The 26,910-nt window shown below is 47.2% G+C and overlaps 1 protein-coding gene across 3 annotated transcripts in view; it reads right to left on the bottom strand.

The window, feature by feature from the left end:
- The window catches only part of HASPIN (histone H3 associated protein kinase), a 734,185-nt gene that overhangs the window by 559,442 nt on the left and 147,833 nt on the right, over positions 1 to 26,910 (bottom strand). For all 3 annotated transcript variants that reach the window (XM_069604709.1, XM_069604710.1, XM_069604711.1), the window contains exon 5: positions 11,145 to 11,222. In XM_069604709.1, coding sequence (XP_069460810.1) covers positions 11,145 to 11,222 — 78 coding nt within the window. The remainder of the gene's footprint in view (positions 1 to 11,144; positions 11,223 to 26,910) is intronic.

Raw genomic sequence — 26,910 nt, 5'->3', positions numbered from 1 at the left:
TTTTGAAAACCACTCCTTGGTCTACCTTTGAGTGCACCAGCACCAGCCAGGTGGCGTGTTTGATATTATAGAAATGAAATACGTTATTATGTTACAACCTGTTACAATACAGTTTAATATTGGCTGCATATTTGGAATTCTGAAGCCCTTATGTTCAGGCATTCAGATAAGGTTTGTACCAGGCCTTTTTACGCATGGAAATCGTGTAAACACGACAGTTTTATTATTTTCCTGTGTACATTGACACACAATTTTAGAGCAGAGGACAATGCAAACGTCAAGTTAGTTGACAGAAACCGGAACGCTTCTTTTGATTTTTATCTACATAGATGTAATTGCAAAGCCATGGAGAAAAGCCTATTCTCTAAAGCTTTTCAAAAAAGTAACTACACACTGATAAAATAAAAGGTTTCTTTCCATTCAGCTTCTGCTGTGTTGTGTGTGGATGCTCATGGAGCAAACGGAAGCACTGTGTATATTTATTTTCCTAGCATTTTAGGATTGTATAATTAAGAATGAAAACTAAGTTGCAATTGAGAATTAATCGCTTGTAAAAAATTATGCTTTTTTGCCAGTGAAAGCAAACCAGTATTGCACAATTGTTTTTTTCAGAGTTCCTGTGCTGTGTGCATTATCATGCGGAGGCAGATCATTTTACACTTATAATTAAATTTACACTCTTTAAAAACAATGATGAGTATTCACGGTCTAGTTTACATCCATTCAACCTTGCAGTCAACGGGGTACACATTACTATAAATGGTCAGTGGCAGCAGAATCTTTGATCAAGGGGGAGTGACTGTCATTACACCAATCACAGTAGTTATAGCCTCTCATATCTTCAAGACAACAATTAAAACATCCAAAACCTGACCTGCAGGAAGTTCAAGCGCTGTTAAAAAATAAACAAATGAAAGTTACATTTGTAATTTAAATAGAAACTCAGCAAAACCGGTCCATGGGATAATCCAGATAGGTATTAAACTGTATGTAGTGCTTCATACATGGTTCGTCCAACATCTAAGCACTGTAATTATTATACCTCAGTCGATGCTCAGTTTATCGACCTCTGAAGGATTTTAGCCAATAAGATAGCTCAGCCGGTTGAGCGCTCATTGCTACGATCTGTGCATGATCTGTAGGTTGCAGGTTTGAATCTCGGCAAGGGCAAATCAGCCTTTCATCCTTTCGAGGTTGATAAAGGAGTACCGACTTCGGGTTGGTGATAATTGTGATAAATGTGTTCCATGTACAGCGCTTTGCCAAAAGCACTATATAAATAACCATTTGACCGTGAGATTAGATATAGAATTTAACATGGAGTCCTTGCCTCTGCACTGTTGTATCATAACATCGGCATAACATTAGGTAGTACTAGCTACAGGAAAGGAGGACTTTCATTAAACATCAAAAGACAATTCTGCTAACATTGGAAGCACTATATATTGATTATTTGTTTCCTTTGGCAGGGGACTGAGGAAGATCTCGGCAAGTTTGTTGCCTGGCTCAACCAATGCAACAGTAATTCGAGATTAACTTACCAATTTGATAAAGAAACTATAATTTCTACATTTATGCAGATGCCACTGTGACTGGCACTTGTACAAAAATCTTTATCGCAAGGAAACTGATCGAAACACTATTACTTTATACTAGTCAACATCCAAGAGCATTAAAAGATAACCTGCCTTATGGACAATTCTTGCGAGTTTGACGCAATTGTACATGCAATAGGGACTTTGAGCATCAAAAGCTCAGATACTGGCAGACAAACTCATGGAAAGAGGCTATCCACGTCAAATGCTCGGACGAGAGCACATTGACACTATTGGCTCCAACGTCCCCAATATATCTTTATTTCAGCCGAAACTGCATAAAAAGATTGATACGACAGAATAAAATTGTACAACCAAATGTAAACCAACTAAAATTAGGCAGTCACTTCTCCAAGATGAAAACCCCTGATCAACACATAAAACAGCCCCTCATGAAGCAATTAAGAACAGTACTAAGTATTATTTAACAGCCATCACAGATAGATAAATAAGAGCAACATTTTAGTGCATCGAGGTCCAAATAAAAAAACAGTGCATTGTGGCTGGCCCGTAATGGCCTAAGCCATTGCAATCTCTATGCATGGTGAAATGGGCAAAAATAAAAAGGGGCACTTCATCTTCAATTGCATCAAGATAGAGTGGGCAAACAGGTGATGTACGACCATAGCTCCATTTGGCAGTAAAACGGCCCGTTGGAAGGATGCCCAAACTAAACTTTTCAAACCAACTTTTAAGGTTGGGGGTCAGCTGATAATCTAGATATGCTTCCAAACCCCAATCCTCCTTCAACAGCAGAAAAACTGCTGATTTATGCCCTGCCAGACAATTGTCAAACATTATACTCCAAGCTCACCCAGTAAAACGTTTCTTCACATAATCTGTGCCCAGCCCCAAACCTTTTGGGGTTTTCCCCATAGGTCCACAAGCCCAATACTGGTTAGCATGAAGCTCAGATCCTGGCAGACAAACTCCTGGAAAGAGGCTATCCACGTCAAATACTCAGACAGAGAGACTCATGCTGTTGCCTGTGTGTGGCGACTGTCGCTGGAACAAGCCATCTCCCGTCCGGTAGAATGTCCTGAAGAGGCCTGCATCGATGCCTGCTGCGTTTCTTCATCAAAAAGGGTTGCACTCAACTCCTGGAACCAACCGGAAACTCCCTTGGCCCCTGCAGCTCCTGGGCATCTTCTACTGAATACAATGGTGATAAAACCTACCTTCAGCGACTCTCAGTCAACCTGCCTAGTCACTATTGAAAATCAGAGTCATGGGGGCGAGTACTCGTAATACATTCAGCTGCCCCATTCTCCCCTATAATAAATCTTAGAACACACTTTGGTTTATTCCAGTCAATGACTTTTTAAACGCTTGTTCTGAAAGCTGTTCTAAAGGACAAGAAAATAATCTTACCTGTAATATTGTTAAGTCTTCTAGAACATTTCTCACCATCACAAGAACTCTTCCTACATGTGTCCCCTCTCCTAGAAGAAATGTTGTGACTTTTGGGGACAAGGTCCTATTCAACATAGGGATTGGATTTTTGAAGCAGGGCATAATTCTTGCGTGCCGGTTTTCCTTACTGCATCACCTTCATTGTGTTAAATACATTATTGTATGCATTTCTACAAACCCAAGGGAACTCAATATATGTTTGATAACCGAGTTTTGTGATACTACTACTTGCTGGGTTCATTTTTCTAGTGTGTTTTGGTCCTATAATAGAGTATTTTTGTACTTACCTTTCTAAGTCGAATTATTGTGTGCTTCACTTTGTGGACTCGTTGTGTACCTCTGGCCCCACTCACTTTCTCTTGAGGCTATGCCTTGACCACTAGCCACGTTTACCTTGATTGGGTTTGGTTAACCTCTTATAGTTCCTCCCGTTCACTATAACTAGGGTGGCCGCCTGAAATCTGTCCACCATGCCAGATTTTAGGAATCCATTTTAACAAATGTCAATGTCTTTCAGCTTCCCAGGACTTGCCAAAGCCTTCTAGCCCTCTGCTAGGCTTGCATGGTCTCCATTTTCCTCTATTTGGGTTTATCTGGCTCCCAAAATCCTCCAGCCTTGTTCGCTCCTCTCCACAGCGTTACCTTTCAGGGAGTGTTAGCTCCCTGCTCGACTCGGCAGCTGATGCCTCTCGTGCAGAGCTCAGGGATTTGATCTCTCTGCTGCTCTGGTTTCAGCACCAGTTAACGGGCGCCAGGCCCACCACGGCGTCCGTATGACAGCACCACCAGGCGAGAAGGTAGCTTTACCGTCCCAGTCTCCTTGACGCAGGCCTCGTTGCTGGTCAGGATGCCTTCCTTCCAGCATCTTGTGAGCGGTTTGTCCACGTTACCGCTGGCTCTGCGACATCAGAGACTCGCCTCAGAGTAGGATTCTCTACTCCTTCCATATCCCTTGTGATTTTGTCACGACAAACAAGAAGGGTGTGTCGTTCATCTAGGACTGTGGTGCTCAGATGAAATCCAGTAAAGTCAAAGGATTTGAAGAAATGTCGAAGCAGGAGATGTGCAGAGCGGAAGCTGTCGCTTGAGAGTGAAACGCAGGCAGCCTGGAGTCGGGACCACAGAGGAGGTGGTGGGAAAGGTGCCTGCGAACACTGCAGAATCGAGGAAGGCTAGGGGAGAAAGCTCCAAAACTCCCATTGGGGGAGTCGCAGAAGGGGAGAGTGCCTCGATCACAGACAGGGTCCCTAAAAGACCGATGAGACAGGAAGCACTAGCGTGGCAGGCGGAGACGAATGCTGCTGCGTTCAGAAGCACAGACCCTCCCTGGTTGAAAAACTGCAACAGAACAGGTCCACAAGCTGCCCAGGAGGAAGGGAAGCAGGCCTTAAGATACAGAATTGTTGGAAGAGGGAGATCAAGTACACCATTGGATCCAAGCATTGAAACCTCTTTTGAACTGATTATTCTTTGGGAACACGTGAAAACCTTTCATGAACCAAGTGACTTCGTAAACACGGAAGTTGAACCAGACTTGGATATTCTACTTTCGGATTTCCTCTGAAAGACACTGTGGTGACTCAGGCCAGATGCCGTCTCGTGGGACAAACATTTGAGTCCAAGACCGTCTGCCGAAGAGACGGCCAGCGTTGAGGCCTTGACTACCTCCAGTGTAAAAGTACTTTCTTTCATTTTTCCTTTCTTTTCCTCGTGGTAGTGCCAGTTAGTTGGACAGGTTAGGACAGAGGACAGATTTTTTTGTTATTTGACAATACCTTAGTTTTACACTATCGGAAGGGAAACACTTTTAGCAACAGGGCTAGTGAGGCATTTTCTTTAATTGAAATAAAAGTCTATTGTCAAACCATGTCCTGTGGTCCGAGTCTTACTTTTGGTTCACCACATAGGATACTACTACATTCATCTAATTTGAATCATCATCAATAATGTATTCACTTGCGGTCACACCAACACCAAGGTATCCATGCACTCCTCGAAGGTCTCCCATCATCCTCGCTTGTGCCCCAGAGAAGTGTCCTACATGGAGCTGCACGCCTCATTAAGGGTCTACGCAGATACAACCACATCACTCCGGCCGTCACTGACCTTCACTTGCTCCCACTGCACGCATGAATCACCTTCAAGTGTTGCTGCATCATTTATAAGGCAGTCGCCCTCAAGTCACCCAGCTACCTTGCAGAGAAACTCTGCATCTCCAGCAGACAGCGCACCACCAGAAGTCAGGACATGTGCAGACTTGAAATTTGCTGCTGCAAAAAGGAAAGGACCAAAAAACAAGCCTCCTCTGCCTACCCTCAAAGACTATGGAACCTCCTCCCCGTCAGCATCAGTCGCGCCCACGCTCCTACAATTCAGAAAAGCATTCAAGACCCACCTCTTCAAGGAATCCCTCAGCATCAACACCTAGACCATGACATTACCCCTCGCGCCACCTGACTCGCTAGACGCCACCCACCCCTCTACTCCCTGCCACCAGGTACAGCTGTACCCCTTTGCTGTGCCCCTCTGCATCACATCCCCCGCTGTATATCTGTTTGGTTACCTCTGAAAAGCGGTCCATTAGGCATCTTGACTGTTGTATACCTTTATAAAGCTGTGTATTGTTGTATACCTCTGTAAAGCTTTCCATTGCTTCTCGAAGCTCGGTCTGCGCTCAATAAATATCATAATAATAATAGTTGTTAAAGGCTCAGAGCTTTGGATTATAGGTGGATGTGTCTGGTGGATAGGTGGAAGCCATCTGTTCTGGATCTTCACTGTCGCACAGAAGGGCTTGACCTACAGCAGTCATTCAGTCGGCTTTGGCGGTCGCTGGAGGTGCCCTGCTTTCCTCTTCTATGGAATGGACTTTGAGCGGTCGACTATGGCTGCTGCATCAAGACCCTTGCCTTATAATACAGGAACACAGCCAATCAGCATGCATACTACAGTGAAACTGTAGGTGGTGACTGTACCCAGGGGACAGTCAGACACCAAGTCAGAACTGGATCCCAAGCAGACACACTGGAGGAAAAAGACCTGGGGAAATGCAGTCTCTTCCCAGTGTCCGGTCCTCCCAGACACAGTGGCTCCTTCGGCAGGGCTGATCAATGGGAACCAGTCAAAGACAAAAAAAGAGTGCGCAGGACTTCCCTCACCCAGGTCGGAAGAAAACGGCTCACGCAAGGACAAGTCATCATGAGTTGGCAAAGACAATCACCATTTTGGGTCAATGGTGCTCCATAACCCGAAGCTAAAAATGCAGCCTGCAATGTAAGTTTCACAAAATCGGTATAAAATCATCAACTGCCACCAGCCACTCAGACTGGTCACTAAAAGTTACAGGAGAAGTGAGAAAAGGGATAAAATGTGTCCCCTCAGCACTCAACATAAGGTGGGGTGTGCTGATCTCGTAAAAGAAAAGTACAGGTAGGCTAAAAGTAGCCCCTATCCTGGTAACATTAGCCAAAGCCAGTAGGAATGGAAGATTTACTGTAGGGGAACCAGCAATGCCAAAGCCAAGAGGAATGCAACAGTTCTGATAAAAATCCTCTTAGTACAGGTATGTAGCAAGTTAGTAGTTCTTTGAAAAGGCACAGGAGCTTTGGGGAGGTCTTCCTGTAGGGGCTGTACAGTACCCCGAGAGTGAAGATGATTACTCGCCACCAAGGAATTCTTGTTACTCCGGCGTTGGTGTGTGGTTTTGGCGCCTTCTATCAGCACCAGGAGTAAATGATCACCGCTGGTTGGAATGGTCTTCTCGTCTCTGTCCTGAACTCTGGTTAGGGGACTCTGGAGAGAGGATTTGTGCTTCTGGAGGTCCACACGGAAGCCACTGAAGTGCCAGCGAGATTAGTCATCGGCCAGAAAATGCACTTGTGGTGGAGGTACCCTGGGCATTGGGATCCTGCAGCCTGGGAAGGTCACAGGACCTCGGGGGAGTCTAAATTGAAGATTGTCTTGAGGTTGGTTATGCCCACCAGCCTCAAAGGAGGATGGCAGAGCTTCCCTGTCAATGCAAAAAAGGGGTCAGGCTAGCAGTGGTACTTCAGCTGTGCTTCTATGGTTACTGGAGGTGCTGAAAGCACCTCTGGTCGTCTTCTTCAGAGCTTCAGTTCCAGTGGTCGACTTAGCCTTTTGTCCCAAAAGCTTCACCTTGTATGCAGGAACCCATTCATTCAGTCCTATGGACCTGTCAATCACCTGGGGGTGGCTGTCCATGAAGGACAGACACACACCAAGTTCAAACTGGTTCCAGCCAGGCATACCTTCAGACAAAGACCAGAGAAGTTTCAGGCTCCTCCCTCACTTCCTGCCTCAGCAGACAATGGAAACTTGGAGGGCTTCACAAAGGAATCCCGCCAAAGGCAAAATTCAAAGAGGTCCCACCCCCACCGGGATTGGTAGAAGAAATGGCAAGAAGGAACACACAAACAAAAAGTGGCGATAAAAGAAGATTAGGGCCACTTAGGGGAAATGGTCACCCACGGGTGCTGTGCTGCAGCAGTGGAAACAGCCTGGGAGTAACTTACAAACAAATGGTAGAAAAATGTATCCACTGCCAGCAGCCTTTTAGGTTTATCTGCTACTATAAACTAAAAAGTTAAATGAGCAGTGGGAAAGGAGTTACTGTGTAACGCCTCAGGACCCCACATAAGGTGGTGTGTGTTGAACCCACAAAAGAAAAGGTAAGTAAGATAAAAAGTATCCTATTGTCCTCGAGAACAGTAGTTCTCATGGGAAAAAAAATATAACAATAACAAGGGAAGCCTAAGGGATTCCCCAGCAACACTGCACATAGTGTGCTGTGTGCTGCAACAATCACTTAATAAAATGCCTGTAATAAAATACATGGATGAAAGCAGTGCTCCATGAAATTAAAAAGAATCACAGTAGCAGCAAACCAGGGTGTCCAAGTCAGAGTAAAAATAATGAGCGAGTGGTAAAGAGTTCAGCTCACACGGGAGAACAGATATAAAAATCCCAGAGTCCAGCAAAAGTGCTGGGGGTCTCTCAGGTTGGGGGGAATTGGCACAAGAAATTAAAATGTCTTTCTAAGAATGACTTACCTTAGTGTACATATAAAATAAATTATTATTTCTTATGTAACTGTGTGTCAGTGTTTATTTGGACTATGTCTATACTTCTGTGTACTGCCTACAGCCCTTTCTTCCTCCTAAAATAAGCATGGATGCTCAGCCATTGCTACCAACAAAACTTCAGGCCTATACTAAGAGTTGGAGCCCTGTGTCCCAAGTGTGAGTCTTCACGTCCCAACATTGGTGGACTTTCGTAAAACTTCAACAATTATTTTGTTCAACCTATAGTACTTATTTGACCGGATCGAGATTTTGTATAATTTTAATAAAATGTACATTTTTCACAATATTAGTGTTGGATGTTTTCTTTTATTAACTGTGTGGACTTATTTTACCTCACTACCACACTCCTTCCTTCCATCCATCCATCGAGTTAAGCTCGACTGTTAAGTTACAGCTAGCAAGTATTTCTTTTGATGAGAAACACTGCTGCACATCCCTCGCCAGATGGTTGTGCAAAAATCTCAGTAACAGCGTGTAGGTGGCTTTTTTTTCCATGTCTTTCTGTATGTTTACATGCAGTATTTGTTGGGTATTTTTCTGATCTCGCCTTTTGTCTTTTGTGGCCTCTTATTAGTTCCATCGCCTTTCAGTTGCTTTTCTTTGCCTCTTTATTCCATTCTTTTCTTTCTGTATGTCTTTTCTCTTTTTTCTCTGTGTCTCTTTCCCACTCTCTCCCCCTTTCAGTCTCTCTCTTTTGCCATTTCTCTTTCCCTCAGACCTTTGAGTGTGTCCCTTTCTCCTTCTGTCTTTTTGTGTTTCCCTCGCTTTCAGTTTGTCCTTCTCCCACTCTGTTTCTCTCTACCGCTCTCATCCGCAGTGTTTCTCTCTCCGCTGCTCAGTTCCCCAACACCACCATTCAGTCTGTCTCTCTCTTCTCCCCCCTCTCGGTTCTTCTCGCCTCCTCCCTCTGTTCCTCTCAACCCCACCCCTGCTGATTACGCCCCCACCCGCAGTTCCTCTCCAGCTCAGTTATTCCCTCGCCTCCCTCAGTTTTCTTTCTTTTCTCTTCTCTCAGTTCCTCTCCCGCTCCCTCAATTCCCTCTGCCCCTCCAATCCTCCCTCCCTGTTCCTTTCTCCCTCTCTAACTGTTCCTATGTCCCCTCAAACCCTCTTGCTCCGTTCCCCTTCTCCCACTCACGCTGTTCCTACTTCACCTCTCTATTTCTCTTGCCCCCTCTGTTTCTCTCCCTTCCACCTTCCCTACCTCTTCCATCTCCCTTACCTCCCGCACGCCCACCACTCTCTCTGTGTTTTCCCTCCCTCTCTCTAGTTCTTTCTTGCTGGCATGACTAGAGAAATGTAACATTTTATAAACTCCAACCAATGTCAAAACTATTGGCTTTGCCAATGCATATTAACATGTATGTCCAGCTTGTTGCTTATATAGAGAACAATAATGGGTCTCCAATCAACCCAAGCAAAATCAGGTTGGCTCAACGTATATCCCTTGTGCCGGTACCAAGAGAGGAATGGTGCTCAATATGAAAGTTGACGGGCACCAGACGGGAGTAGGTCCTACTGCAAACCTATTTAAGCAGTTTCCAGGTCAGCTTGTTAAACGATAGAATGAAAGTCTTACCCATCATCATCATCATCGTCGTCAAATTAAGGCTGACGAAGTCCAAGACTTGACCATCATTACAGAGTGTTTGAGAACTGGGTGTTGTACGACAAAATGATCCCATTCACAGGAAATAAAATGGCTTTGCATTCCGGGACTTCACACTTTGGTGATCTCCCAAGGACTTGGAATCCAAGAAACTAGCCCATTCTTGGATAGCAGACACAGACAGCAAGGACTGCTAACTTTATGGCACTGAGGGGCCCTGAAACGTGGCCTTCTACTGTATGTCTCTGCCATACAACTGCTGAAGACCTATGTGCAGATTCAAGAAGCCAAGCTTCATAAATGGACCAAAACGTAACCAATCAAAACTACCTGAACCAATAAAGTGTTCCCTGAAGAAAACGCATGCAATTAATGCGGGCCAAATCTTCATATGCATCTTATCAAGATGACAAGAGCAAGAATAGAGAAAAAAAGTCAAACAAGAAGGGGGCATCCGTGTCTAATGCAAGAACAGACCATCTCTTTCCAATGGAAAGACCACTCCTAAATGTCAGCATGAAGCAGGTTGCACCCAAAATCGTCTGGCAGATAGTCATTTCCTTGGTGCACAGCTGTACATGGAGATCTCGCACAGGCACAGTACCAAGCTGCACACAGCTTTGCTTTTCAAGAGGTTTTAGCTGTAGTTTGAAGCTTGAAAACTGAATAATAGGAATCCCAAAGATGGAAACAGGAGCAATCCAGAAGAAAAGTAGTTGTCAATGGAAAGGGCAAATCCATTCCACAGATTTTACTAAGGTAAGACCTTATAACTTGACTGGACTGTTACGGTTCTCTTTAGGATCAAAGGTCCATGGGAGAAGTTGCACTTTATGGGTGTTGGTCTTGCAACCAACCATAAGCAGCCTAATTTTGACCTCATCTAGAGATCAGTTGAGTTCCATCCAACTGTGCTTTAAGGTACAGGTTTTACTTCATATCATTAAACAGACTAACCGCAATTCAGGACAAGCACATGCTAGGATATGGATCGAGCCTTGCACAAGTCTTGTTTGCTGGGCCTCCGATTCTTTTTCTCTGGGTGTTTCATCTGTTTTCATGTGAAGGCAGTTTGACCAAAAGCTGGTAAAGGCGTTTTGAGTGAAGTTTAGAAATTACAAGGGAAAGACAACCGAGCAGGATGCAACGTCATCTCTAACAGTACTGTATTTATCAAGAGAGGGCAAGCATGACCCTTTCACATGTCCAGAGTGAATCACAAAAAGGCTAAGTTCAGTTTCTGGGCACCACTGAATGCCCAAATCACAAACCAGGGAGTTTTGGATGCAGTAATACTGGAAGTACAAGTACCACATTGTTGGGTGGAAATCTGGCCTGAAGTATAAAGGGCACTTATGCAATACCTAAAATTCATGAAAATACAAAATTATTCAACAATGATCTTCTCTGCAAGGGGAGAATTACCTCTCTTGGTGTATTGGTAATGTTGGTCTTTCTTCCTGATTTACCCAAATTGCTGACATTCAGCGGTACCAACCTCATCTGAAGAGGGAAAAGAAAAAGCAATGCATTGATCAGCATTTTCAATTATTCTGTATATTTTAACCAAAGTGTTGATTTTTGTGACAATATAGTTTTCTGTCACTGCACTCACATATACTAAATTGATTAAACATTTCTGCTTCAGGTTATTACAAAGTAGGTTGCAGAACGCGCACTTGAAAATGCAACATAATGGCTGAATATTTGTCTATCGATGTATATTCAAATACAGTGAAAACTCTGCCCTTCAGACTTAATAGTTATAGCAAATGCTGAAACTATCGGAAATTGTCATCTGTATAACACAAATGGTAACCTGCTTGCATTCGTATCGCCTGTATCCAGTTTAATACGTGGAAGGAACACGAACTTAATTTGTTTATAATTTTAAAAAGCATTCAGAATTTGAAATGTTCACAGTATTCCATTAAAGTTGGATAAATGTAGAAAGGAATTAAACCAAACCCATATCTTTAGGATATACAATGACCCCAATTTAAAGCGTTACAAAATGTGTTGCATAAAATCATTATGCATATTTGACATTGCTACAGTAACCAGCTAAACGTCTGAAGTCATACCCATATTATTAAGTTAGACGTACATTTGCATTGAGACTGGTGCAGTTTATACAGCAACATGTAAAATTCATAAATGGAAGCACTTAAACATGTTCGCCACAAATAAAGTACATTCGTTGTTCAGAATAAACTAACACATTTACAGTAGTGAAAGTAAAACGTCAATGTGCATAAACAGAGCGATTATAACTGTAGTTACATGTCGCTCAAAATGGCAGACTAACTAAATTACAAACATGAAATTTAAAATGCCCTTCTATTCACCATTCAAGTAAGCGTAAAGAATGACTCCCAACAGAAATTCAAGAATATGATCGGACCAGAGCATTTCACATCATAAATAATCAATACTGTTTCTACCCAGAGGATGCAAGAATGTGTGGGGCCACCAAACTTTTATGGAAATTGATGAGATCTCATTACACTCTGCTCTTTCAGTAACGCAACCTCTACACCAACAAACAATGGATTGCAGCTATACCCCTAGATTAATACGGCCTAGCTGCACGCATCCTTATACAACAGCACAATCACCTCAACAGTCTTTAAAACACAGCTATACTCCTCGAATTCGGCCTAGCTGCACACAATCTCCCTCACAAACTCCAGCACTGCCAGTATGCAGACACCCAAGTCCATTGGTCTTGCTGCACACATTCCACCGATCTCACACAACCACTGCACCACACCTAGCACTAGTATGCAGCTACACACCACTTATTCCAATCTGGCTTTACACATACCAAGTGCACCCAAGCACGTTTTACTACATTACTCTCTCCACTGACCTGGACTGCAGTCCCCGTGGGAGGTCGACCCACAGCGCTTTGGAATCATACCAATGGTAGAAGGAGCTATACAAATGCCCAGTAACATAACATTTCAAATTTACCAATTCTAGTTCTCATCTCTCTTCACACTTTTATTTATCTTTTCCACCATATAGTCCCGTTTTCCTACCCGTTGTAATGTACGCACAGTCTGTACTTATGTCATGTTTATTATAAGCCCTGATGACTGCATGTATGAAACATGTGGTGGCCAACAATTGCCCAATGAGCACATATTTGAGGACAATGAACTTGATTTCAATCAGGATTACATTCTGAATCTTTTGTACACAAGTTCCAACAAGGAACACGTTTTTCCACAATACTCAAACTTGTCCTTTTCAATCCAAACTACATATAACTAAGGGAGTTCCTCATTGGATATTTAATATTTGGCCAAATATCAAATAGTTTGTCGACTTATCAGCCGAAGACAAATCAATGTTTTATTTAATAAATAATGTTCCGAACATGAAAGACACTATTTTTACACAAAATAAGCACTACTTTAAATATGCTATGTGCAATTATTGCTCATTTTAACATATCTAAACATAACATTCAGAAAATAACTAATGAAAAAGCATGAATCAAATATAAAGAAGGATGTTGCATAGGCAGGCTTCACAAAAGTTGTAGGTTTCAGTGACCAAAATGGATAATGCTATTTGCAATTGCCATTGTGAATCTCACTATTCGGTAGATTTTCCATTTTTAGGCCAAATGTCATTAACCTGTGAGACCCCCGCAGCACTTTCTGATGGACTTGTGGATTTTTTTGTCTATGTTCCCTGGGTGAGTAGGAACCTTTTTACCCTTTATTTTACTCTGGCTATGGGAGTCTTGTGTACGTCCATTCATACTTTATTTTTGGAGTCATGCTTTCCTCCAACTATTATAGGCATCTGTTATTTACTTTTGCAGCACACAGCACTTTCTGTGCAGTGTTGCTGGGGAGCCCTCGGGCTTCCCTTTTTATTTTAATATCCTTATAAGAACACATGTTCCCAAGGGTAGGGGGATACTTTTTATCCTTTCTACATTTTATATCGTAAAATCAGCCCATGCCACCTCATGTGGGGTGCTGAGGGGTTACACTGTATCCCCTCTCCCACTGCTCCTGTAACATTTCTGTTACAGTGACAACCATACATGAATGGCTGGTGGCAGTGGACGTGTTATACCGACTTGTGTAATGTTTACTTGCAGGCTGTGCTCACAGCCGTGGTAATGCACTGAAGGGTCACCATTGACCCAACATGGTGACTGTTTTCTTTGTTTGCCATTTCTTGGTTGCAGCCCTTTCTTTGTCCTTCAGGATGGGTGAGCTTCTGGTTTGACGTTTGTTTTCGGCAGGAATCCCTTGAGAAGCCCACCAAGACGTCAGTGTGTCTGAGAACAGGGAGCAGGGGAGGATCCTGAAACTCTGCTGGTCTTGTCTTCTAGCATGCCTGCCTGGAACCAGTTTCAAATGGGAGGCTGGCTATCCTGTAATAACAGCCACCCCCTAAAGTTTGTATGTGGCATGAATGCTGATTGGCTAGGTTCCTAGATAAGAGGCTGGATCCCTGGTGCACCAACAGTCAACCACTGGAAATAATTCCGAAAAGGAAGAAGAGGAGAAGACGCATGCAGCTACTTGCAGCGATCGGAGATGTCCAAGTGACCGCTACTGTGCTGACCCTTTCTTCCTTACGACAAAAGAGCTCCAAAGAGGACACATCCCTCCTTTGGGCTCTTGAGCATAAACAGCATTGAGATGACCTGGATTTTGAGCCATCCTACCACGACTTACAACCTGCCTGGCCTGCAAACAGCCAATACCCACGGACCATGCGACCATCATATAGTGCATCGTCTTCAGAAGATCAAATCCTGCTGAAAACGTGGTGGACTCCCTCTCGACCTCCAGAGGCAGGATTCCCCTGCCTGAAGTCTCCTCAGCAGAGTGCTGGACCAAGAAGGTGAGACTAATCGACTGGACTAGAGCAGTCTGGTTTCCTGAAAAGGGTGCCAAAACCACAGAGCAGCGAGAAGCTATGAAGAACCTTTGCTGGGAGCAGTTCCACTCAGCTGCTGCTGCAAACTCCCTTACAGTGTCCCTTCATTCGTCAGAAGACAAAGGATTTGGTGACCGGGTCCTGCAGCTGCTGCAGCATTGCAGCATGAGGGTGTCCGCCTGCATCATCTTCACTCCTGAGGTACTGCGAGCCTCAAGGTAATACTTACCAAGAGTCTTTCTGCTGCTCCTGTGTTGCTAGGGTGGCAATTTGTAGGTTTTGGTGTTCGCCTATACACGTTCACCCAGGCCCAACGCTGGTGTGCATTCAGGGAGCCTTCGACGAAGTTCTGAACCCTTTTTACTGACAAAAAAAAAGTGTCATACTTACTTGTTATAGGAAGAATCCTGTGAAACTCTTGACTTTTAAACAGCTTGTGCCTTATCCTGTTCTAGGCAGTAGAGGCCACTGATGCAGTGTCCTCCTCTGACTCTGAGGCAATCTCATACTTCGAGAAGGACTGCTAAAGCCTAAGGTCTCTCTAAAGAAAGTATTACAAGTGTTGAAAAGTGCTTACCTACTTATGGTGGTCCTGTAACTTCATTTATTTCCTGAAACAGAATATTCTTCAAAGTTTACTACATAGTGGTTTTTACGTACCTTGAATTGCATACTGCCATTCTATAAATCTTTTACACTGTGGTTTACTTAACATAAGTATTACATTGGTTTTCTATTGTGTTGGCTTATGAATAATACTTAACTTTCAGAAAATATAGGTGATAGTGGCCATGTAGTTATGGTTAAGTTGCTGTTTCCATAGGAAGAGCACTTTTTGGGCTGCTTATAACTTCGCTCCCCCTGGACGAATCCTCACCAAACTTTGCAAAAAAAAGTAAATGGCCCACTCTGAATTATTTTTCCAAAGTTTGGTGAGGTTTGGTCCAGGGGGGGCAAAGTTATATGGGGGGTCCCAAAACTTCTTTTTTTCCCCCCATAGACTGAATGGGGAGAAAAAAAACTTTGCTCACGCCTACAGCCCAAACCGCTGGACGAATTTACACCAAATTTGCGGCAGGAGCGGCGGCTTGGTCCCGAAAGCGTGCTTTTGCAAATGACATTTGTGATGTCATATTTGATGTCCTGGGTGTTAGTCTTAGCAGTGCACGGTGGTGGCGCGAGTTATGGTTGCTTAGCTTACCATAACTGGCGAATTTCAGGGGTTTTTCGGTTTTACTTGGGGCCATAACGTTTTTTCACTGAATTGCATAGGTTTTTAGTAGCGCAACTTAACCATAACGTCCCTATAACAAAGTTTTTTCATTGAATATATATATATATATATATACCCTTACCCTGAGTGGTACAGGCCTATACTAGAGGTTGGAGTGCTGTATTGCCAACTAGAGAGTCTTCTAAAGTCCTAAATATATGGACATTAGAAAAACTCCCTAAGACTCACGAATGTCAATCTCATGGGAGTTACAAGATAGCTTAAAGGAAGAGAGATTCAAAACGTCCTTGCAACTCACACAGAAATGTATGAAGTAGTTTCTGCACACTCATGCGGGACAGAGTCGAGAATACACGTGATGTGAGCAAACTCCATACTCCTATTTAGAAAGGATGGGACTCCTTCTCTTCTCCCTCATAGATCAACCATGGGTGAGGTCTCTCCTAGACAGGCAGATAGAGTTGGAGCAGGCGAGTAATCGCATGTAGAAAAGCATGCCATAGTACAGGCTCTGCCCAAAACCTACAACCTTTAAGCACGCACATGCCTGTTATGCAGTCCACTCAATGCCACCAAATGTCAGTCCACGTCCACTTACTACCCCCCCCCCCACCAGCCCAACACATTAGAGGACGCAAGTGACTATGGCCTTTTCTACAAATCCTAATGCCTCAACCCTCAACTCCACAATACCAGCAGGTGTCCATATAAAAGAATACTCTCATGATTCACACCACCCAACCTATAGGGATTGCCACAAAAACTATGAAATCAGCAGTTTTTGAAAAAAAAACCCGGGAAAGGGAACACTTTTTCTAAGAAAGTACTAGTAGGGAGAGACAGGGAAGAAAGTGAGAGGGGGAGTGGTGGGCCAGAGAGGGAGGACTGGGGGAGAGGGAGTGTACAGCAGATTGGGAGGATGAGAGTAGCATAAAGAGCAAGAGACTGGGGAATAAGAAGGGAGACTTGGTCGACGATATACTAAAAAGAGATGAAGACTGCATGAGGAACTTGAGTGTCTAAGGTGTGATTTGGGAGCTCGATTGAGAGTGTGGCACGGCTGGAAAGTGCGAGTTGCATATTTGCAGTGACTATGCTAGGTTGTATGGGCAGGACTGGCAGACGGTGGTTTGAGTGTGTAAGTTGTGATGGGGAATTGGTGAGTGCGGCCGGTGCTGGTAACAAATTGGAGGATGCAGAAAGGGACTATAAGGAACAAGTTACTTACCTGTAACTGTTGTTCTCCAGCATGGGTCTGGCATGGATTCACATGCTCATGAATATTCCCCGTCGTCAGGCTGGGAATCCTCGGTAAAGAAAAAACCAGTATCAGTTTCGTTTCTGATCTGTCTTTCGTAGTAATAACCAATCACTGGTCTCTGCGTCATACTGACCACAGCCAATGACTGCCCTCCACCTAAGCACCGCCTCTGGCAGCCATCTTCAGATTTGGAAGCACGTGAAGTGGCAGTATGACCAAGTGAAGAGCCGCAGAGGGGTAGGCGGGAGGGTTCGCATGTGAATCCATGCCAGACCCATGCTGGAGAACAACAGTTACAGGTAAGTAACTTGTTCCTTCTCCAGCATGGGGTCTGGCATGGATTCACATGCTCATGAATAAAGAATACATAGCAGTACACCATGCACAACCACGGGAGGTGGCAAAGGCTCAACATTAAGCAGTACATCAAACTCAACATTAAGCATCTTACCTCCTAACCAGGCTCACCTCAGGCGAACAGGTTGCGCAGCACTGCTTGGCCGACCCTGGACTCCTCCCTGGAATCCCGATCGATGCAGTAGAATTTCGTGAAGGTGTGCGTCGACCTCCACGTAGCAGCCCTGCATATGTCCAGCAGGGGCACACCAGAAAGGAACGCCGTAGTAGCTGCGATCGCTCTGGTGGAATGGGCTCTCGGACGGCCAGGCAGCGGTCGGCTTGCCAACCGATGACAGTACATGATACAGCCGGAGAGCCATCTGGAAATGGAAGCCTTCGAGAGAGCCTTCCCCTGATTGACAGGCCCAAAGTTCACAAAGAGTTGTGACGTCTTCCGAAAACACTTCGTGCGGTCCACGTAGAACTTCAGCGCTCTAGCCACATCCAGCGAGTGCAAAGTCCTCTCAGCCGGCGACGAAGGCGACGGGAAGAACACAGGCAACACCAAGGGTTCGTTGAGATGGAAGTCCGACGGTACCTTGGGCATGAAGGAGGGGTGCGTCCTGAGCACTACCCTCGTGTCGTGAAAAGTCAAGTACGGGGCCTTGCATGAAAGGGCCTGGATCTCTCCCACCCGTCGTGCGGAGGTGATGGCCACAAGAAACGCTGCTTTCCACGACAGAAACTTCAACGGGGCCGAGTGCAGAGGCTCGAACGGAGGTCCCATGAGCTTGGTCAGCACCACGTTGAGCTCCCACGCCGGGGCCGGAGCCTTCACCGGCGGGAACGATCTGAACAGTCCCTTCATGAACTCTTTCACCAGACGATGAGACCACAAGGACGTCCGGCCCGTGGTTCTGGTGTATCGGGAGATCGCAGCAAGATGAATCTTGATGGACGCGTGTGCCAGTCCAGCTTTGGCCAGCGTCAGTAGGTACGGCAGTACCTGGGGAGCCGTAATCCGTAGAGGGTTAATCTTCTGTGCGTGGCACCAGACAGAGAACCTCTTCCATTTGTGTCCGTAGCATTTAAGAGTCGAGGACGCCCTGGCCTTTGCAAGAACCTCTCTGCAGTCGGCCGGTATGTCGTATCCTCCAAACTCTAGCGCTGCAGGAGCCAGGCCTGCAAGTTCAGCGATTTCGGGTCGTGGTGGAGGATGGCGCCTCCTTCCCTGGAGAGAAGATCCGCGTCCACCGGCAGCTTGATTGGCGGGGACGCTGACAAGTCCAGAAGGTCCGGGAACCATATCTGCCTCGGCCACGCAGGTGCGACGAGGATCATCCTGCACCGTGACCTCTTGAGCTGGTTGACGAGCCGGATTAGCAGTGGCAAAGGAGGGAACGCGTAGAGGAACAGGCCCTCCCAGGGGAACGAGAAGGCATCGCCCATGCTCCTCGCCTGGGGAAACCTGCTGGCGAACCTCCGGCACTTGGAGTTCGTCGCCGTCGCGAACAGGTCGATCTGGGGTGTGCCCCACCGTCGGAAGAGGCGATCCACTAGATCCTGCCGTAGTTCCCACTCGTGGCACGAGCGCAGCTCCCTGCTGAGTGAGTCGGCGATGGTGTTTTTTATCCCTGCCAGATGAAACGGCACCAGAAACATCCTTTGGGCGACGGCCCAATGCCACAGGTCCTGCGCCTCCTTGGACAGCGCTGGGGACCTGGTTCCGCCCTGTTTCCTGATGTAAAACATGGTGGTGGTGTTGTCGGTGAAGATCCTCACCACCTTGCCCTTGAGGGACGGAAGGAAGGACCTGAGGGCCCAGAACACTGCACGGAGCTCCAGGACGTTGATATGGAGGGACTTCTCCGTCGGGAGCCAAAGGCCTTTCGCGTGCAGATTTTCGGTGTGCGCTCCCCACCCTTCCAGGGAGGCATCGGTGGTCACTGTCTCCTGGTGATCTGGGGTCTGGAAGTCCATGCCCGCCGTCAGATGCGTGCGGCTGCCCCACCACCGGACTGCTCGGCGGAAACTCTCGTCGAGTGTGATCCTCTCCTCGAAGCTGCCCGTCGTTTGGATCCAGCGCGCGTCCAGGAACTCCTGCAACGGGCGCATCCGGAGCCTGCACATGGGAATGAGGTAGATGCAGGAAGACATCATTCCGAGGAGGGACTTGATGGACCTCACCTTGGCCGCGTCGGAAACCAACATCCGCTGTACCTTGCCCAGGATGGACCTGGTCCTTTCCTCCGACGGGGAGGCCAGAAGAGACACTGTGTCGAGCTTCGCTCCCAGAAACAGTGCGTTTTGCGCGGGTACCAGGTGAGACTTGGCGTAGTTCACGGAGAATCCCAGGTGCGTGAGAAGTCGGACGGCCCTTGCCGTGTGATCCAGGGCGAGCTCCCTCGACTTGGCTCGGATGAGCCAGTCGTCCAGGTTGGGGTAGACGTGGATCCCCTCGCGGCGCAGCTGCGCCGCCACCGGTGCAAGGCACTTGATGAATACCCTGGGTGCCGACCGTAGTCCGAAGGGGAGGGCTTTGAACTGGTAATGACGCCCTTGGACCACAAACCTGAGGAATTTTCGGTGCCCCTTTAGGATGGGAATATGGAAGTAGGCATCCTCCAAATCCAACGACGACAGGAAGTCTCCTTCCTCCAGCTGACCCAGGACGTCCTGGAGGGTGACCATCCGGAACTTTTGCGCCTTGATGAACTTGTTCAGACGTCGCAGTTCCAGGATGGGGCGCCATCCCCCCGTCTTCTTCTTCACGAGGAAGTATCTCGAGTAAACTCCGGAGCCCCGAAGTCTCTTTGGGACGAGTTCGATGGCGCCCTTCCTCAGCATCGCCTTTACCTCCAGGAGAAGTTGAGGGACGTGAAGTTCTTTCCTGGCCACGGGGGGGACGCGCGGACACCTTCTTTGGAATTCGAGCGCGTGGCCCCGGGCCAAGGCGTCCAGCACCCAACGGTCGGTGGAGATGGACTCCCACACGCTGACGAAGCTCGCCAGCCGGCCTCCCACCGGGGTGCTTCGGTGGGGGCCCGACCCCACGGTCGGTTCAATCCTGCTTGGACGAGGCTTTGCCGCCTCGACCTCCTTTGCGACGACGGCGGAGTCCGCCAGACTTGCCTCGTCCTCTGTAGGCCTCCTGAGACGACGAGCGGGCCGCTTGACGGTAGGTGGAAAAACCGCCGCCGGAACCTTTGGAGGCGCCCTTGCCTCCGCTGCTCCGAAAGGGCGTCCGTCGTTGCTGCAGAACTCCCAGGGCCCGGGCCGTCTCAGTGTCCGCTTTAATGGCCTGAAGGGAATCGTCCACTGTTTTGCCAAACAGGTTGTCCCCATCGAAGGGCATGTCCAGGACTCTGGTCTGAACGTCTTGACGGAAGTCCGTAGCCTTGAGCCATCCACGCCGCCTAAGGCAAACGCCGTTGCCCAACTGGCGGAACCCAGTGTCGGCGATGTCCGTCGCGACGGTAATGGCGTGGTCCGAAGCCACCTCACCTTCCTGCAGGATCTCCAGGGCCTCTGTCCTCTTGTCGTCCGGCAGGAAGTCCAGCAGGGGAGCCAGTTTGTACCAGAGCTCCCTGTCGTAGCGGGCCACGATAGCCAAGGCGTTGGCCGCTTTAATCGTCGTCGCTGCCGACGAGATGACTCTGCGTCCCATAGCGTCCAATTTCTTTCCCTCACCGTCCGGTGGGGAAGTCGATGTGGAGGCCGCACCCCCCCCCCGCTTTCTTCCTGGCCGCCGCGGAGACGACGGAGTCCGGGGTAGGCTGCGCCCGGAGGCACAGGGGGGCCGTGTCCGGGACCCGGTACTTCTTCTCGTACCGGTCTCTTCTAGCTGGCGTCGTGGAAGGGTTCTTGAGGAGGGTGAGGCCCTCATCCCAAATGTCGTCCAATAGAGGCACTGAGAGGACCGTCTTCCTCTTGGCCTCGCGCCGCTGATAAAGGAAACCTTCCTTCTTCTCCTCAGGGCAGAGTTGAAAAAGCTCGGATGCCCTGGAGATCATGGAGTGGAACGATCCAATCTCGTCGGGCGGAGAAGCCCTGGTGGGAGGCGACGACGGTACATCCTCGTCGTATACCTCGTCGTCCGTACCCGTCGCTGCCGTGTCAGTCCCCGTATCATCCCCTCGGGTGGACGGGGAGGAGGGCTGGAAGGGGCGCGACGGCTGAAAAGGAGGCGGAGGGTGGATCCTTCTTTTCTTGGTAGGGGGAACACCAGAAGGTCCCGGTTCTGGGTCCCCCGACGGGAGAGGTTCCGTCGGCAACGGTAGTCTCATCCTTATCTCCGAGCATAAGGACTGTATAGCCAACAAAATGGCCGCCGAGCTGTCTCGCGGTGCTGGCAGAGGGGGACCCGACGGGCGATCAGGGGCCCCGTCGGTACCCTCGATGTCGTCGTCGTCGCCTGCGTCGGGATCCATCCCGACGGGCCGGTCTTCTTCCACGCCGAGGCCGTGGCTTAAGACTCCGACCAGCTCCTCCTCCGAGGTTGAGGCCGAATCTACGACGACGCCCTGCCCCCCCTTTTTCTTCCCCACGGGGGATTTCACGGGGGCCCTATCGATGGGCACAAAAGAGGACTCCCTCCGAGGTGGCAGGGAGACTCTGAGCCCCGAGGTCGCCACCACTGGTGTAGCCCCCACAGGCTGAGCCAGGGCCGCCGCGACAGTTTCGATAGAGGGCTTGGCCGGATGGATTAAGGCCTTCACCACCTTAGGTGCGCTCACCGCCTTATCCTTGAGGGGGGGGACACCGCCTCGCTCCCCCTCCGATGGGGCCTTCGAGCTCGACCGGGGCCTCTCCAGGAGCTTCGCCGGGTGCTCGGCCTTCCTCTTACCCGACCCAGAGCGTTGGCTCGTGGTTGATGGTGCCGGGGAGGGTGCGCCCTGCCTGGCGACCGTAGAGCCCGACCGTTCGGCGCTCCCGGTGCCAGCGGACTCGCGGTGCTTGGCCTTATGTTGGACCCCCGTCGCCGGGGCGTCCTCAAAGGACTTAGAAGACCGCTCAGATTTCTTCTTCTTCTTCTCGCCGGACGGGCTCTTCCCTTCTAGCCAGTTGGCGAGACGTTGATGGCGGTCCTTCATGGTCCGCTCCGACATGTTGCCGCAAAACGCACAGTCCTTCTCCACGTGCGTCTTGTCCTCATGTAGGCAGTAGAGACAAAAGGAGTGTTCGTCCTCCTTGAAGACGTTCTGCAGCTGGCATCCAGGGCAGACCCTGAACAGCTTTCCGGGCGTCGAGCTTCCCTTCTCCTGGGCCATGACCGGGCCTGAGAAACTTCTGGAGTCCTCCAAAAGCGTAGCTCGACGAATCTTCACCCTTGAGGGGCGCAGACGAATCCGACACGGGTCCCCGTTGATCGGATAGTGAGTCGGTGGAGCTTGAGGCTCTTTTGACCGAAAAAACGAAGTTTTTGAGAAAAAAACGTGAAAAATAGCACTAACGCTCGAGAGCAATAGCACGAGGATCCCAACACATGAACGTGCGGTAAAAATCTGAAGATGGCTGCCAGAGGCGGTGCTTAGGTGGAGGGCAGTCATTGGCTGTGGTCAGTATGACGCAGAGACCAGTGATTGGTTATTACTACGAAAGACAGATCAGAAACGAAACTGATACTGGTTTTTTCTTTACCGAGGATTCCCAGCCTGACGACGGGGAATATTCATGAGCATGTGAATCCATGCCAGACCCCATGCTGGAGAAGCACAATTACAAGAAATCACACAATCAAAGTTAGTAATATAAAAATAGGCATGCACATGAATAGAACTACTGTTCCATCAAGCCTAGGACATCTGGGACTATTATTAAATATATAGCAAAGGAAAAATACAAAAAAAAGGTGGAAATAATGACAACCTGGTCGTATTGTAGCCTCACACACTGCCTCTTTAGCACATCATAGCTCTCTTAACACGCTGGTGCTCTCCCATTCCCCAGTCAATAAAACATTAAAACACTAAAAACTATACAACTTTGGCCCACAAAATGTCCTTTTTATTAATGCTGCAAAATTTACATTTTCGTGTTGCAATATCATGGAGGGCTGCAGAGTTGCCTTGAATGGGATTCACAGGATTTCCCAATCAGCAAATTCTTCCAAGAGGTCAATATATTTGGGGAAATCGTGGTCACATCTTGCACTGACTGATATGTAACTGACCTGTCCCCAAGCCCAAATGACCTAGAAAAGGAAAGTCAACTGATGGGAAATCACATCTCCAATCAATTTCACCAACATAGCATTGCTCTTAGACTATGTCTCGTAAAAACAGAGTCCAACACCAATCCCTCTATTCTAAATTGGGCAGACTGGCCCACACATGGGCACTGGAGAGAGTTTCCAACATGAAGTTCCTCCAAGAGTCCTCTTTGTTTGCTGGTAGTCACTCTGCCCAATATATCACTACTTCATCCGTACTAGTCTTTACCACCTGCATGCATTCTTCACGTTTTTCCCCATAGGAATAAACCGTGCTCACCTCTCACTCATTTGCCAGAAAAGGAAAACAAGGGATAAATAAAGAATGAAAAACAATAACATAGCTACAAATACCCAGACATTACCCAAAACCCACAAGCCACTCTTCCACACAACCCACACTTCTCACCTACAACACGGGCCAGAGGGATAGTGAATCAACCCACCGAAACACGCAAACCGCTCTATAACCAAGCTACAAACCCAATAATCTCTAACAAAAAGCAACTGAAGCATTGGACAGCACCCTTCCGGACACGAGCCAGGCGTTGAAAACAAAGGATATCCAGAAATCTTACACACACAGATACCAGTTGCTCCTCGTTCTGCACACATCAACAGATAAGCACAACATCCATCCTATCCCTCTCTCCCTCACTAATCAACCAACCCAATCAACTTTTACTTACAGAGCAATGAGAGTGCCTGGAAAACATGGTGCAAGGTGTAAGTCAACATACCATAACACATCCTCACCACTCCCCCTCTGCAATACACAAATATATTCCCATAGTTTTGTATTTACTCAGGAATGCTATCAGACACATGTATTCTACATATCAAATTAGCCTTTCTCTCAGAGTTGTTACATTGCATTCAGTTGAGAAAACAAAAGTATTCTGCTGGAGCCGAATAACAAGAAACTATTCGGTCGGAGCCGAACAGCTTATTTTCAGCCTTAATTCAGCCAATTAGTTACTGTCAGCCGATGTTCGGTACAGTCCTACATGCAACCAATCGTTTAAATTGCCAATAGGTTCATATTGATTAGAGTAGATGGAGCACTTGCCAAGTCTTCTATGGCAAATGATATTACACAGTTGTGCATTTGACACTCTGATACGCTTGCCTTTCCCAAAGAACTAAATTGCCTCATTTATTGGAACGCTGCCAGTTGACATTTAGATTATCAAACACTGGGTTCCTCCAATTGATAGCTTCTAGATCATTTAATAGAACACATCCAACCATAGAAATAGCATTGTCCTCAGAAACACACATATTTAGCTGCTAAGCAGCTGATTGGCTTATTTTGATCAACACTCAAGTAATCAATATTTATTAGAATTTCTTCCAAATGATCAGATTACAGTTTTTGCAATATTGTAGAGTCCAACTGGTGATCATCTCTTGGCATTAGGTAACCCACCTTTTTATATAGGCCTATACTACACAAGTTCGTAGAGTGACTGACCAGCTAGGCTTATCTTAAAAGTGGCAATGTGAGATGTAAAATTAAATTAGTAAATACAGGTATTCAGGTATCCAAGTAAACACTTACACACTTTAAAGTTATAGCATATATATCAGTGAAAAAAACGTTGTTAAAGGGACGTTATGGTAACAAGATTCTGATAATCACTGGAGCCTAGCAGGTGAGTGGGGCTCTTGAGCAACCCCATCTTTTGTAAAAAAAAAAAAAGGCCTTGGTCCATACCTCCATCTTCTTTGCCCTACAGCCGTTGCCCCCAATTCTGCCCGCGACTCTGGTTCCCTCTCCCTCCCTCCTCCCACCTCCCTGCCTGCCTGCCCCCATCGAGCGATTGGCTAATTCTGCACTCTTAAGCCTCCTCCCCAGGGCAGACCTCACGGCGAAGGACGGCTCCTGCATTGGCGGCTCCAAGACATGGTGATTGGCTGGCTGACTGTCCGGCAAGGACAGCCACCCTGCTGGGCGAGTGACAGCTAGGCTAGAATGAATGGGAGAGAACTGAATAAAAGGCGAGGCTTTTGGCTTGGAAGGCAGAGTCAACCAGTGGACGAAGGAACCGAAGAAGAGGTTGAAGAGGACGCCTGCTGCAACTCCTGACCATTGGTTTGCCCAGTGAAGCCTTGCTGCAGTGACTACTTGCCAAGTTCGCATAGAGAGACAAGCCCCAGCAAGTACGACTTCTCCCTTTGAGTTGGTGGGACCAATCAACTCCCAAGTAAGCCACTTGCATTTCCTCGGAGTTGCTGCAGGAAACCGTAGAGCCAGGGAGATGGACACCAGATTGTGTGCGTTGCTTGTAAGCTGGCCCAAAGCTTTTGGAAGATTCTCCGAACTCCCACAAAGCAGGGCTGACCAAGCCTGAGCCAAATCCACAGAGTGTGGGATCCCAGATGTGAGGAAAGTCCACCTTGACAGCCAGGAAACGTGCTTATTTCTATTTGCTGTACTGCAAGGAGCTGAAATGTGAAACAGCCACTGAAAGTAAAGTTTGCCGGTTGGCAGTTTTGACAGTGCCAGTACAGTGCAGGAGTCACCCCAACGTCCTCCCTCTTGTCCCCACGACTGAAGGCCGGGAACAGTGAGATCTGCAGAGCTGCACAGGAACAGAGTCAGCAGCTGCATCTTTTCTTCTTTACTGAGGTACTGTAAAACAAGTCTAAGAACATACCTCTTATTGTAGAAGTGCTTGTAACTTCCACAACACAGAAGTCTAATCAGCTTGTAGCCCTACATTTTATTCTTCTTCTCTTCAAAGACTCCTAAGAACTTGTGCAAATACTTTTCCATTACTTACCAGAAGTGCTTTATCCTATCAAAGACTTTTGCCCATTGACTTTGGCTTAGCCTATTCAATGACTCTTCTAGTGAACTAGTATCTGCACTGCTTAAGACTATTTGTGATCTCCTGTGTTCTACTAGCCTTTGCCTTTTACCAACTTTTAAAGAGTATTCTGAATGCCAACAGTAAGGTATTAACGTCCCCAGCTCCCTTGTTACTGAAGTCACCTGTGGGTGTAGGTTGTGTCTGTGTGCCATCCAAAAAGGACCTTGTCTGATTCAGAAACTCAAAGTGTACAGTATTGAAGTATATTTGTGTGTTACAGTTTAATTGCTCCCGTCTGAAGAAGGCGTTATAGCTGTCTGATAAATTAATTGTTTATGCAAGAAACCTTGAGTGTAAGAGTTTATTTGAATACCTGTCACTGTGAATCTTTGTGTAACTCCACTACAGCTCACATT

Source organism: Ambystoma mexicanum, chromosome 1p (assembly GCF_040938575.1).
Source record: "Ambystoma mexicanum isolate Mex_15411 chromosome 1p, UKY_AmexF1_1, whole genome shotgun sequence".
Lineage (NCBI taxonomy): Eukaryota > Metazoa > Chordata > Amphibia > Caudata > Ambystomatidae > Ambystoma > Ambystoma mexicanum.
Note: the sequence above shows the minus strand (reverse complement) of the source record. Positions and strands in the feature narration are given on the sequence as shown.